The following is a 14,443-nucleotide window of genomic DNA, read 5'->3' on the forward strand; positions in this document are numbered from 1 at the left end:
CTACACTTAGCAACCATGGATCCATATAAGCTCAGAATAAGAGGTAGAAAGAAGAAAATAAAAAGTGGATCAGATATACAGATATGCTTGTTTGTTTCAGCTACAATACACCGTATAGAGCCTATATATAAGTATTATAAAAATGGTTTATTGTTACATACAGTATCCATATTTGCAAAGGCTAACGTATCATATGTGTAAATCAAAGGTTGTTTCTTTGTGCAGCACTTGTCCCGAGGCTGTTCTTATTACTTACTTACCTCAGCTAACCCTCCTGCACTATTAATGTGTGTAAACGAGCTAATCTTATTTAACACAGTGCGGAGGTTCCAGGACAGTCGGTGTGCACATATTATAGATCAAGGAAACGACTCTGACAAAAAGAAATCAGATACTGCAGAGACCCTGGCTCAAAGACGAGAGGAACAAAGCTGAGGGAATATGAGGATTTAGAAGTTACATAGGCTCATTTATCTTCTAACACACAAAGGCTGTTTGGACTGTTTGCCAGAGAACATGAGATGATAGGGTCGAGATGTAAACAAAGAAAACCTGCACAAAGAAAGTGACACTCTTCAGTACGGCAAAGCAAACAATCACAGGATGGATCACAGTGTGGCGGACCAGGTGCAGAGAGTTCAGCAAGGTCAAGGGTGAAGCTATCGATTTACCAAAGAAAAGATCAGCAGGTGGACTTGGTTAATACCGAGGTGGTGACATCTTATTCGACTGTCCTTGCTGTGCTCTATAATGACCTTTTGTCAGCATAAATCTGCCCAGCTTGTTCTCTGCAAGAAGTTTAGTGATTTTTAAAGCTGCAGTGTCTTTGTGTACACTAATTACTTTGTTTGCTTTTTGTAGGAGACTATGCTGGATTTCCAGGCTGTGGGTTACTGCGGTTACACAGCACCTACAGACACGACCTGAAGATATATGCTTCTGATGAAGGCAGGGTGCAGATGACAGCTGCAGCTTTTGCAAAGGTATGAAATACTCTACCATTCTAAGTACTTCATACAGGATAGAAATTTCTTAGAAGCAAAATATGATTCAAAATAGAATCAGTTGCTTCTTATAAGCATTAATGAGAAGTTAATGGTTGCATAGAAAGTTGATGGAGATAAATGTTTAAGTTTTTAGACATATCAACAGCTATGTGAGTTTGGAATTAATAGAAAAAGCTGTAGTTAGATGAAGTTGGAATCATCATCTTAGCATGAAGAGAAAAGCTTCACCTGCAAAATGTGAAATGATAATAACAGAACTGACACTTGTAATAATAAAGAAAGCAGCCTTTGAGTTAGTAATGTTCAACTTTTGGAGATTGAAAGTGTCTTCAGATGAGAAAGTGATGTTCGCTGTTATCACTGTGAAACTGTCGCCATACATATTTAGTAAAATGCATTAAATACATATTGTTTATATTGTGTGTAAAATTACAATCAGTGTCAACAAGATCACTCATGTTCCAAAATATCACACTACTTGTGTTCCTCTTGCTGGTGAGATGTGTGCGCTATCAAAGTATCAGCTGCGCTGTCAACAAATTATCTAATTATCGCTTTGCATCAGAGATGTTGTTGAGACAGATCACAGATTACTGCCTCATGTTGTTTTGTGCGTCTGTGTGTGCAGGGGCTGCTGGCGCTGGAGGGCGAGCTGACACCCATCCTGGTGCAGATGGTGAAGAGCGCCAACATGAACGGGCTGCTGGACAACGACAGCGACTCGCTGAGCAGCTGCCAGCACCGCGTCAAAGCACGACTCCATGAAATCCTGCAGAAGGACAGAGAGTTCACAGACGAGGACTATGATAGGGTGATTAACAACTGTGTTTACTACTGAGTCTCTGGTAAATATCTGTCTGCGCTTTGAGGAGGGAGGAAAACACCTCTGAGACGCACTGATGTCTGTGGACCAGTTGTACAGCCAGTAGTTTTGATACAAGAGTCAATGAGGGTCTGCATCAGCATGTTTTGCAGCAACAGTTCAGGTTTTTAAAATGCAGAACATACAAATAAGACGGATGAATGAAAGCTCATAACATTTAATAATAATCTCCATCTGTCTGGAGAATTTCTTCCCACAGAAATGTGCCATTCAGTCACTTATTCCTTAACTGCTTGAGGGGAGCTGCTCCCAGTCAACAAGTGCTGCTTTGTGGTTATACATGTTATGCGTGCTTTACATGTTTAACCGCCACAGCTGCTAAACAGCATCTGTAGCTCTGAATATTAATTTGATGTTAGTTCTCTACTTAATATTTCACTTCATCAGACTATTTTTCCCCGGCACTGGCAGTGAATTATCATTTTGCAGGGTGGGGAACTCACCACCACCCTTACTCTGCCCCTGATTGTCTCACTTTGACATTCTTATTCTAAACTATTCAAACCACTCCTCACATTTGATAGCTGTGGTTGGAGACTTTACTTGTCCTGGTTGTGAGTTCCATTCTCAATGCCTGGAGGGAACTTCTTTAAATTTAGCACATCTGTTCACTTGGACACAACTCAGCCATTCATCGGCTAATTATGTTGAACTTTAACACAAATGTCGAATAGGATGAAATGATCAAGTGACATTTTATATCCAAAAGTTCAGATTTCAGCTTCATTGTGGCATCGTCGTGGTATTAAAAACACTTAATTGAAGGCCATAACTCAGGAACATGGTTCACGTTTGGTTAGATACTGAATTGGTGGCACTAGTCTTTAGTGCTCACTGCTAACTTTGAAACCGTTGTGATTGTATAGATCTTTTGTACTGCCAGGTCGAACGTGTGTGTGTGTGTGTGTGTGTGTGTGTGTGTGTGTGTGTGTGTGTGTGTGTGAGACACATCAGTGTTTTAGAACTTGTGGCGACTTTGCAGCAGCAGCCATATTCAAAGCATCATCTACAACTGCAGCTCTGCGATCCATCAGAATCAGATTTATTGGCCAAATATAGGAACACTGGTTTCTGTCGGGGATGCTGCACACTTTAAAGTCTTCCCTTCATGTCTTATACGAGTCTGGACAGACGTGGATGTAAACTGAGGCAGTCATTGCAGCTTGACAAATATTTCCCACAGTAATTGTTGGAGTGAGAGGAGGATTGTCGTGGCCGAGGTTACCTTTCAGACTTTACCTAATTGTCTGTGACCAGGTGTCCTTTGATCATTCAGAGGATTAGTAACCTGCCGTAATGAAAGCAGAAAGGATTGTGTTACTTAAGCTCACTTTTAGCAGATATATTGGATGTCTTTGTTTTGCTTTGTTTAATTAAATGACAAAGTTTCACAGATAGTAAAGTTTAGTAACTCTGGATATTTGACATCCTTGAATACTGACAACTTTCATGGTACAATTCTTGACTTTATAACAAAATGGTATTTTTTTGCTTATTGCTTTGTGTGTGCAACAGCTGGCGCCAACCTGCAGTGCCTCTTTGGTGAATTCAATGAAGATAGTCGAGAATCCAGTGGCCACATGTGACCAGGTCTACGCCCTCATTCAGAGCCTCACCTCCCAGATACGCAAAAGGATGGAAGACCCCAAATCTGCTGGTGAGCAACATCCTCAGTCAGCCTTTTATTTTTATTTTTTTTTAACACAACACTTTCCACAATCTGCATCCTAGTGTTGAGTAGCTGTTTCTTCCAGATTTGTCTTATTCAAAGTCAGTTTAAAGGTTATTCATCAGTTTTACATGCAGTAAAAATGTTCTAACAATGTTTTCTCTCTTGCCAGACCTGCAGCTGTACCACAGTGAGACTCTGGAGCTGATGCTGCAGCGCTGGTCCAAACTAGAGAGAGACTTCCGCATGAAGAACGGCCGCTACGACATCAGTAAAATACCCGACATTTACGACTGCGTCAAGTATGATGTCATCCACAATGCCACTCTGGGCCTGGAGGACACGCTGGAGCTGTTCAGACTGTCTCGAGCTTTGGCTGACATCGTCATCCCACAGGTGAGAGGGGAGGCAGAGGACACTGCAAAATGCCATTATGACTGGGCATATTGTGTTTGAGGATTTGTTTGTGTTTTGCTGAGAAATTTAGTTTCTGTTTAGTAGAAAGCCTTCACAGCTAGATGGACTTGAGGTGCAGATCTCTATACTTTTTTTAAATTAAAGTTTTGGTGATGTAAATTATAGTACAGTTGTTTGAACTTGTTTTGTGAACATCTGCCACCTGTTTGTGAGGACTGTCATGACACCAAATGACTGTTTTGATAAGAGAAAACTATTAATCCTGAAGGAAATTCTTGTACCAGATATTGCTCAGAAAAAACAAAATGACATAACAGAGGAAATGCAGTCCCTAAAAAGTAGAAAAGCAATGCGATACAAGTGTGATACAGTACTGAAATATAATGGTAACCTGATTTAAGGCTGGAATAAAACAGTGAAAATTAATGCAGGCAATGATACTGATGTAATATCACACATGAAAATCAAATATTACACCTGAAAAATTAAATATTGCACATTACGCAGTGTTGTACATGAAAGTGAATGATTGCACATGTAATCAAATGATACACAGCAAACAAGGTAGTTAACCACTGCAGCAGTTGTGTGGTATTTTTAGCGGATGTGTTTATGTTTTTGCAGGAATATGGCATTAATAAAGTGGAGAAACTGGACATAGCATATGCCTACTGCCTCCCACTGGTCAGAAAGATCCAGCTCGACCTGCAGAGGACCCACGAGGACGAGTCTGTCAACAAGCTGCACCCTCTGTGAGTCTACGATTGAAATTTACATGGATACGTTTACGACACAGGAGCACATAGTGTATCGACTGACTGTGAGGAGTATTTTAGTTTTGACCTCGGTGCCATGTTTGCAGGTACTCTCGAGGAGTGATGTCTCCTGGGCGGCATGTCAGGACACGTTTATATTTCACCAGCGAGAGTCACGTCCACTCCCTGCTCAGCATTTTCCGCTATGGGGGCTTGCTCGACGTAAGTAAACATCAGTCCTGCAGAGCTTTTAATGGTTTTTTCCAAATGGAGCTCAAAGCTGAAAGTCGTGTTTTCTGTGTGCGTGTGCATCTGTTCGCGACAGGAGGAGAAGGACCAGCAGTGGAAGCGTGCCATGGATTACCTCAGCGCTGTCTCCGAACTCAACTACATGACTCAGATCGTCATCATGCTTTATGAAGACAACAATAAGGTAGTGTTTTTTTTATTTATTGTGTTACTTGCAGCTGCTTGGAGACTTGTCCTCCATGACATTTTATCATGTGGTTGCAATAAAACTGTCTGTTTTGTATCAGTTTCACAAGGTTAAAATGTTTTATTGGACTTGGTAGACTAAATTAGGACTGTCCAATCATATGAGGAGCTTTCTTAGTATAATCATTCAAACTTCAACTCATGGAAACTGAGGGCACTTGTCGCTTCAACGCAAGTTTTATTGGGAAAGTTCTGACTTGGAATCTCCACGGCTTTGATGCGTCTTTTTAAAGTTCACACACCCACAACCTGTCCTGTCTCATGTTTTCCTACCTGCAGACTGTCCAGGTCACTGCTACGGTGGTCCTCGGCATCATTCAGCTGCCTCTCCAGTGTATCTTTGGTTCTGTTGAGTTCTGTCTTTGGACTGCAGCTGGTGACAGTATTCAGCTATCTCATCATGGACAGAATTATGGCGTCCTGGTTCTGCAGCCTCTGTGAGCCAGTTCTCTCTCTGCTGCAGGTGGTTTCTTAGGTGCACAGCTGATCTCCCAGACAGCAGAACAAAGACTATGTTAACCAGCTGCAGACCGAGATGATGGACTTGGAGTCTGTCTGCGTAACAAGAGACTTGGTGGAGAGGCAGCTGAATGGCATCAAGGACCACAAGACAGCAACCTGGTCAATCTGCAAGTGGAAAACACAAGATGTGACAGACGGGGGCTAGCTGGTTAGCAGCAACTGAATCTGCAAAAGAAAGTACAGCTCACCTTATGACATGATCTGTACAGTTCCTATAAATAACATTTCTATGTCAAATGTAGACCATTTTAACAAATCCTCTGCATTGAAAATTGCAAGTAGCAAACCTGACCCTTTGATGTGACACTTTCTGATTGAAAATTAAAGTGTATTTTTTAGGTGAAATTCTTGTATGTATGCTTCTGTTTAAATAATATTTATTAATTTGTCAGTAAATTTTATAGCTTTTAAATTAAGCCATTAAAAATGTAAATGTAATTGGACTCAGGAATCATATAAGCATTGCAAATGTTCAAATAAACATCTCTAATATTCTCTTCCTAAAGGACCTCACCTCCGAGGAACGCTTCCACGTCGAGCTTCACTTCAGCCCTGGTGTCAAAGGCGTCGAGGAAGAAGAGAACGCACCGACCGGCTTTGGCTTCAGGCCCGCTTCTGCAGAAGTGGCACGGCAGGTAGAGTCATATCTGAGCATTTTTTTTCTTCCTTGTTAAATGTTGTGCAGGTGGCAACTTGACTTTATTTCTCGGCTCATCTAGAATGGGCAAAAGCAGCAGGACCCCGGCAGCCTGGAGGACCTGTCACGAGATGAAACCGACCGTGCTGTGCCGTTGTCCGAGCCAATCACCATTCAGAGGAGATCCCCGCTCATCCGCAATCATAAGACTGGCTCCATGGAGGTAAGACTCACAGGTTAATGTACTGAGTCATTGACAGAGGTAGACTCATTGCACTGCATTGAATTGTGCTTCTGAAATCAGTTTATTTTTGACTAAAAACTTGCACAGTTACAGTATCGTCCGTCACAACACACTCAGACATGATATCACTTGTCTCTTCACCTCCACAGAGAAGGTGTATTTTTGAAGTTGCTTTCATTGTCAGTGTGTTTTACAGACCGAGAGCTTCCCTTCTGTTATTTTTGGCCTCTCCTCTCGTTCCAGCTTATATTTCCCCCTGCAGACTAGCAGAGGTTATATGACATTACCCTGTTAGCGCCGTCTGAGCCGCGTGTCTGTGTGTGTTTTCCATCAGGTGCTGTCGGAAACATCCTCCTCCAAAGTCGGCAGTTACCGCCTCTTCTCGTTCTGCTCACGTCAATCCCCCGAGATGAAACAAAGTGGATTAGGTAGGTGTCGTAATGCTGCGTTGCCGTGGCAACCGTGTGTATAGATGCCAGTGTGAGATGGCTCGGAGTGGGAGGGGTGGGTGCAGGTTGCATTAGATGATCATTAATGGAAATGACACACTCTGAGAGCAGGTTTCATCGTACTGGAAAGGGCATGCAAGGAGCTGGGCTGCAGATGGAGATAAGAATTTGTTTGGTAATGCATCTGCTTGTTTTTGAAGAAAACTTTCGTTTTCAAAAAACTTTTCCAGTTTTTTTTAGCTTCATCAGAATTCAGAATTCTCCAGTTTCAAGATCATTGATTACTCTCCTTTTGTTTAAAAATATATTCTTCATGGAGAATTGAAAATGTGTTTTGAAGACGAGGCAGTTGTTTTTAAAAATGATTTTAACATACGGCTGTTTTGCATCGGGACGTTGAAGCAATTGTGAGCGTGTTTCTGGTCTGTTCAAGGGAGCTAAATGTGATGAAAACTATTGGTAAAATTTGTACTGGAGGTATTTTCAGATACTCTACTAAGAATTAAAGTGTCAACCTTGATGCAGGGCCACAGAGATTAACATTTCTCTGCCTCCTCTTTTCATCACAGTAAGCCTCAGATCCATTCAACCTTCAACATAAGCCTACTAGAATGATTGACTGTGTAGCTGTTAAGCCCTGTTAAAAGAAAAATCCACCCCACATTGCACTTCTGTCACTGTTTATTTGGGGTTGATTATGCACTGAATTACCTGCGGCACACATACAGCATTCAATACATCATTGATAAATAGCGTTTTTTGGTGTCTGTACCTCAAAATTATCTCAGAAGTTTTTCTCAAATGATTTTTTCTTCTCTTCTACAATGCTTCTGTATTCTCTGTTTGGATAATAATGTTGAAATATAAAGGGGAAGAGTGAAAAGGGATACCGCACTTGAGTACAAAGGTGTGCCAAACCCTCTGATACCCCAAAACCTGTCGGCTGGACAGGCATGTTTTCTGTCAGATTTTAACTTTCTGATGGTACCATGATGGTGAACGTATCATCTGTGATTAGTGGTTCCATCACGTGTAATACAATAACCACATCTAAACTTTAAATTATGACATTTAATCACATCGTTTTTATTTTATGTCATTCAAAAAATTGCTGTTTGTTTTATACAAAGGAGAGAGGAGGCGACAAGAGACACTGAGGAAAATAGGACATGATTGATCGGTAAAATAAATGCAGCATACCGCTTTACGTTCAGAGGATTAATTAATTTGAATTAAGTGCAAATTCATATGGAACACTGTGATTGGATGTCATGGTGGATTTTTTATTTAAACTCAGCAACTGTTGAGAACAATGATCTTGTGCCTCCGATGAGGAACGTAGCAGTGAAGTTAAATCTTGGTACCAGTTGCATGGTCTTCCTGGGTCCTTGTGTCTGCTTCTCTTTTTTTCCTGTCTCTTTCTTCTCTCTTTCTCTGTCTTCTTTTCTGATCAGTTGTTTGAGTAACAGCATGTAATGTAGTGGTGACTAACCCACCCCGCCCCCCTCGCAGGCTCTCAGTGCGCCGGCCTCTTCAGCACCACCGTCCTAGGTGGGTCCTCTAGCGCCCCTAACCTGCAGGACTACGCACGCGCGCACCGCAAAAAATTCTCCACCGGCAGTCTGTCCTACAAAGACGGTACGTGTTTGAGACCGCGCTCCTTCACAAACCTGCACAGGACAACAGCAGATCAGTGTCTTACACATCTCCCATAGTCCTAATCTGTAAATTATGTATGTTGACATCCTGAACGATGCCCTGATGGAAAACTGGGCACTTAAACATATGAAGTAAAGATAGGTTTAGCATGAGAAAGATACAGTCGTTAGGCAAAATAACCAGTAGAACTTATTAACACAAATATCATGTATGCCCATACATGCATATTAGTTTTTAAAGTTTTCTATTTTTTGACTCCATATTCATCCACTGAATTTCTCCATACTTTTTTTCTCCACACCACTTTGAGCAGAATTGGTGTGTTTCTTTTTAGTAGATTTTGCACATGCAGGCCCAATTTTAAACTACCAAACAGAATATAGACTGTAACACTAATGTGTGTGAAGCCCTCGACAAGAAACGGGGCAAAAGATTTTACCAAGAACAGTGTGTGTGTAACCACGGCTACATCAAATTCTGCCTCCAGATATATTTCTAGCTGAATTACATAAACATTTGGACTTGATTAGAGATCCTGAGTGCCGAGTTTAAAGGCAGCGGCACCTTTTGTTCAGTTCTTGAAGATGTTTCACCTCTCATTCAACAGGCTTCTAACAGAATGGTGTGGAGTCCGAGGTATTTGTCTTCACCCTGAACTCACGTGACTCGAGTTGACACCAAACAAAAACTATTCAGTGTATGTACAGCTCACACGACTCTTGCTATGAACCACTTCAAGTCATGAGTCTTCGATTGTTAACAGGCCTTCAGTGGTGTGAGTTTGGGGTCATCTGTGAGCCTTCAATCGTGTGAGTTTGAGGTGAAAATAAATACCTGAAACTTCCCACCAGTTAGTTAAAACTTGGAAAGCCTCCTGGATGAGCGGTGAAACATCTTCAAGAACCAAAGAAGAAGCTGAGTTACCTTCTAGTGAAGCATTTAGGATAACCATGACCTTGATCACACCTTTCATTTTTAAACCACTCATCATTAAAGCTCCTTTAAGAGTTCGTTAGTCTGAGATAGTAGGACAAGCTTATTTTTCATTCTAAAACGCATACAGTGTATTTTTCTTTATTTTATTTTAGAGCTACTGCATGTTTGAAGCAACATAAAACAGTTCATCAGTAAGCATCCATTAACTTCCCCTCGTTCAAAAAATCATGACCTTCCCATGTTTTCTTTGCATGATCCATGCACCAACTTCCTATTGCAGTCTGTTAAGTGTCCAAATGAACATTCAACCTGTACACTAAAGGTTAGCTTGGATATATATATATATTCAAATTATAGGTAATTTGAGAACTGTGATAATGTGGTGTCTTAGTCATACAGCCATTTTACCTCCACATCATCCAAGTTTTCTTGCACGTGGATTTCAGCCCTCTGCTGATTGAAAATAGAAGCCAGGGCTGCACCTGTGTGCACATATTATTCAAACCCTGTTTTTGAATAATATTGTTTGTGAAGGTAAATTGCAGACGCTCCAGATTCAATCCAGGCCTCAGCGATGCATCAAAACATGGCCACCCTGCTCGGTCATGATTGTGTAGCTGACATTGATGTCTGTTGTCATGTCGTCCAGTAGGTGTCAGTGTGGTTTCATACAGACGCTCGTCTCCTCTCAGCCTCCATCCTCCTGGTTGTCTCACATGTAGGCTCGCTGTTGATCTTTGTCATCCATCTTGTTACACCTCATTTTCCAGAATCAAAGGAACCATTGTAGTTTCGATGCACCCAAATTGTGATGTACCATTGCATGCTCCTCCGTGAGTGTAGTGTCGGTTTCATATTTTTATTTTTCCCCCCCTCCCCATGCTGAAGCATCTTAATCCTGCTCGGGTTCACCAGTTGATATTCTTCATTGTTGTCTCTGCACACGACAGAGTCACTGGGGTTGTTGTTTAGCTCGTCACGGTTAGAAGGAAAAGCAGAAATTGGACCTGAATTTTGGGCTTGTTTTTTTTGGAGTTTTATTTTTTATTTTTTTTCTTTTGCTGTGTACTCGTCACCTCCTGAGTTAAAATCATCTCATCCCACTTTATCAGAAGATGTTCCATCGACTTGTTGGCCCACAGCCATCTTCTAACATCTTCAAACATCAAATATCTCTGTTTTAAAAGCAGCTTTAGCTCATAAACTGGGACAATAGCTCTGATTCTTAAAGCACTCATTTGTATAGGTTGATCTTTTCTTTGTTGCGTCCACATTAGGAAAGAACAGGGGATAATAAAACATGATATCTAAGTTACTGTGGCTCATAGTAACACTAGTGAATTTTTTTTTTTTATTTCCTCAGAGTTGTTGTCTATGCCGGCAGTAAAACGATTTTCTGTGTCGTTTGCAAAGCATCCGACTAATGGTACGTCTGCTTCTTTCAAGTATTTTTCCACTTCACCTCCCTTTGTCTTGCATGTCTTCAAACTTTTTTTTGACCTTGGGTTTTTTTTTTGTTTTTTTTTCCACATGGCCCTCCAGCATTCCAGGTTTCCGTTATATTTTTCCTAATTGTTTCCGTTTTTTTGTTTAACCATACGCTTTGGACTCTTACTTTTCTAACACTACCTGAAATTCTCTTTCTAACCAGGGTTCCCACTGGTCCTTGAATTTGTGAACTATCAGATGTTGAGACAGGGAATGACAGCAAAGTTTGCGTAGCACAAAAATCCACCAGATATCAGCAGAGATGAATGGGAATCATGTCCTTTTATAGGAGTCTGTGCAGAAGAAGTGATGCACGATTAACAAGAAAAAAAAGTTGTGCTAAACTGAAATCACCCCTCTCTCTTTTACAGTAAGCGATAGGTACAGTTTTCTCTCAGCACTGCTCTACTTCTCTTTGGATTTCCTGTGAGTCTGAGAGCGATGACACCTGGCTCAGCTGGTATGTTTACTTGCACTTAAAGGATAATTCTGGCATATTTCAACCTTCTGTATCTCCAATTAATGTGACTATTGTGGCTCTGAGAGATCTGGGGAAGCAGTTTAGCAAGGCACTTAGAATGAGCTTCCTGCAGCTTTCTGAAGAAAGCTGATTAACCACACTAATTACCACATTTCGCCACATTAATGGGAATGGAGTAGGTTGAAATATACGGGAATTCTTCTTTTAGCATCCAGGTTACAGTCAGAAATTTTCTGGAACATCATGTAAAGATCAGCCTTCGTTTCTCTGGTCAGGGTAGCAAAGTCAAGTTGAGCTTGTGTTGACCAAAATGCTGCACAATATTTTAAGAACAGAACCATGAATCGTGGTAACAAGCACACTAATCTAGCAGTTAATGAGCTTTATCCTGGTTTTGCTCATATTTTCAACATGCCTTTTACACTGAGCGCCAAGAAATGTGCTCATTCATATCCCCATATGCATGATAAAATCCAGTATTTTGGTTAGTGAGGACTGCCTGCTGTTTGTGCAGGTTCCTGTGATGTTTCCAACACAAACCAGCAATTTAATCAGACATTCCTGTGTCTATTAGCCTAACCTTACATTCACTTGACTGTGGCTGTTAAAAACGAGGCCAGTTTGGCTCATTGTGGGCTTTTATTAAATGCCAACATCACATTGCAGATTTTCCCAATCCACATTATTGCCAGCATGGAGATGAAAGCGACGGGAATATTGTACATGTCCTCCAATTAGAGCCAAGTCAGGATGTCACTGCTGCAAAATAGGATGAGTTAGGATAACAGAGCGGTGAATGAACACGTACAGGTGTAACAGATGGGATAGGAACTTCATGATGGAGTTCAGTGACCTCGAGTGCAAAGAAAATGTAGAGCTTCTTTTTACCAACTGTGTTGAACGGTTCATCCATCTAGTAAACAACAGTATGAGTTCTACCAGTCATAGTGTTGTAATGACTGGGAAGTTGTGGAGAATGTTGCTTGGTTTGTGTTACATCACACAGCTGAAGTCGGACCTACAAAGGTGGTTAGCAGCTATCAGAAACTGGGATAAGATGTGTGCTTGCAACAGTATCCCAGATTCTTTCTGTAGTTCGAATAATATGGCTTCTGAAAACCAGTTTAAGGGTCTACCCAGGCTTCTGAAATCAGGATATGATGTTTACGTGTGCGAACGAGTAATTAAAAAAGGTCGATATCAACGCAGTAATAGACAGAAACGGGACACAACCAGGACGGAAACAGAAAATTAGACAACAAGATTATCAAATAAAATAAAAAGACAGAAAATAGTAAATAAGTTTCGAGTTGGACTTCAGCATAGATTTAAAAGCAACAGCCGTTGGGGAAGATCTGACATGAAGCGTTCCAAAAGCTTTGGGGCAGCGACAGAATATGTGTGATCCCTTTGTTTGTAGCCTGGATTTTGGTCAGCTGACCTAAATCCTAAGCCACCACATGGAATTGCAAAAGTTCAGTAAGACATGTTTGACATATACCTTTTAAAGTTTTACATACAAGTAGGAAAACTTATTGAATCAATTCCGCACAACCAGTGAAGTGAAGCTAAAATCGGAGTACTGTGGCCTTGGACCAGTTGCAGACGCAAAATAGACGTCATACTCAGATGAAATTTTAAAAAAAAGAACTTCTCCTTGGGAAAGTAAATTCATCGACACATATTTGTGTACTGCTGCCACACAAGTGTTTAAAGGTTTGCATATAAAATGGAGAATTAACCACAACAGCAGACATTTACCGATGATGCTTCCAACGCGAGACTGGTTCACATATGGTGAGGGGGAAAAAACAGATCTTTTTAGGGATGGCAGATATTAAATGTTTGCCAGTATATTTAAACTCATTACTTTATTAACTTAGACAGTCAAAATGTATTTCTATGTAATATTTTCATACAGAGCTGTAGACTTCATTCTACTTTAACCGTCTCAGATGATGTTCTCTCAGAGATAGTCTAGACCAGGGGTGTCCAATCCTGGTCGTTGAGGGCCACAATCCAGCATGTTTTAGATGTTTCCCTCTTCCAACACACCTGATTCATATGATCAGCTAATCATCAAGCTCTGCAGAAGCCTGATAACGATCCTGATCATTTGAATCAGGTGTGTTGGAAGAGGGAAACATCTAAAACATGCTGGATAGGGACTCTCGAGGACCAGGATTGGGCACCCCTGTTTTAGATGTTTCCCTCTTCCAACACACCTGATTCAAATGATCAGGATCGTTATCAGGCTTCTGCAGAGCTTGATGATTTAGACTTTTAGAATTTAGACTTTTTCTCTTAAAAAAAAACAAAAAACAGTTTAATCGATTAGCAAAAAACTGGCGATTCATTCAGTAGTTGTGGCTTTAGCTGATATTGTGCTTCTCTATATCTGGTGTAAAACTGACTTTAAAAACCTCACTTTAGTGTAGTTGAGTGCTGTGACCTTCTTCCACATCAAAAGGCATCAATTCAGGCCAATTCATGCTTTCACTGTAAATGTACGTTTCGTCATCAAGTCCCTGAGGGTCTGTATGGACCCGTCTGCAGATCTAAATTTGTGACCGGGCAGACTGTACACACTGCAAGTGCACCGACAGGAATGTGCCAAGAAAATAAATGGAGCTTAAAGTAAATGCTTGTTTTGAGGAGCGGCTTTGTGAGGAGATTCGCTGTCATCTACATCTTTTAAACTCATTATAATAAGAGCTGTTGTAGAAGTTGTCACCGCTTTCTATCAAACACAGTAGGACGTTGTAAACTCTCCAGAAATCCTGTGCTGTGTCGGCACACCT

The 14,443-nt window shown here is 41.0% G+C and overlaps 1 protein-coding gene across 9 annotated transcripts in view; it reads left to right on the top strand.

Annotated features, from left to right (window-relative positions):
* Positions 1-14,443, top strand: part of ppip5k1a (diphosphoinositol pentakisphosphate kinase 1a) — a 40,935-nt gene that overhangs the window by 15,908 nt on the left and 10,584 nt on the right. For 4 of the 9 annotated variants that reach the window (XM_008292095.1, XM_008292099.1, XM_008292096.1 and 1 more), the window contains exons 16-26: positions 862-983; positions 1,636-1,818; positions 3,406-3,547; positions 3,732-3,955; positions 4,601-4,728; positions 4,839-4,953; positions 5,057-5,164; positions 6,255-6,383; positions 6,468-6,608; positions 6,964-7,057; positions 8,591-8,716. In XM_008292095.1, coding sequence (XP_008290317.1) covers positions 862-983; positions 1,636-1,818; positions 3,406-3,547; positions 3,732-3,955; positions 4,601-4,728; positions 4,839-4,953; positions 5,057-5,164; positions 6,255-6,383; positions 6,468-6,608; positions 6,964-7,057; positions 8,591-8,716 — 1,512 coding nt within the window. Of the gene's footprint in view, positions 1-861; positions 984-1,635; positions 1,819-3,405; positions 3,548-3,731; positions 3,956-4,600; positions 4,729-4,838; positions 4,954-5,056; positions 5,165-6,254; positions 6,384-6,467; positions 6,609-6,963; positions 7,058-8,590; positions 8,717-11,036; positions 11,100-11,532; positions 11,608-14,443 lie in introns of those variants that run through there. The other 5 variants (XM_008292094.1, XM_008292097.1, XM_008292100.1 and 2 more) reach the window with 3 other exon arrangements.

Source organism: Stegastes partitus, unplaced genomic scaffold (assembly GCF_000690725.1).
Source record: "Stegastes partitus isolate 25-593 unplaced genomic scaffold, Stegastes_partitus-1.0.2 Scaffold785, whole genome shotgun sequence".
NCBI lineage: Eukaryota > Metazoa > Chordata > Actinopteri > Pomacentridae > Stegastes > Stegastes partitus.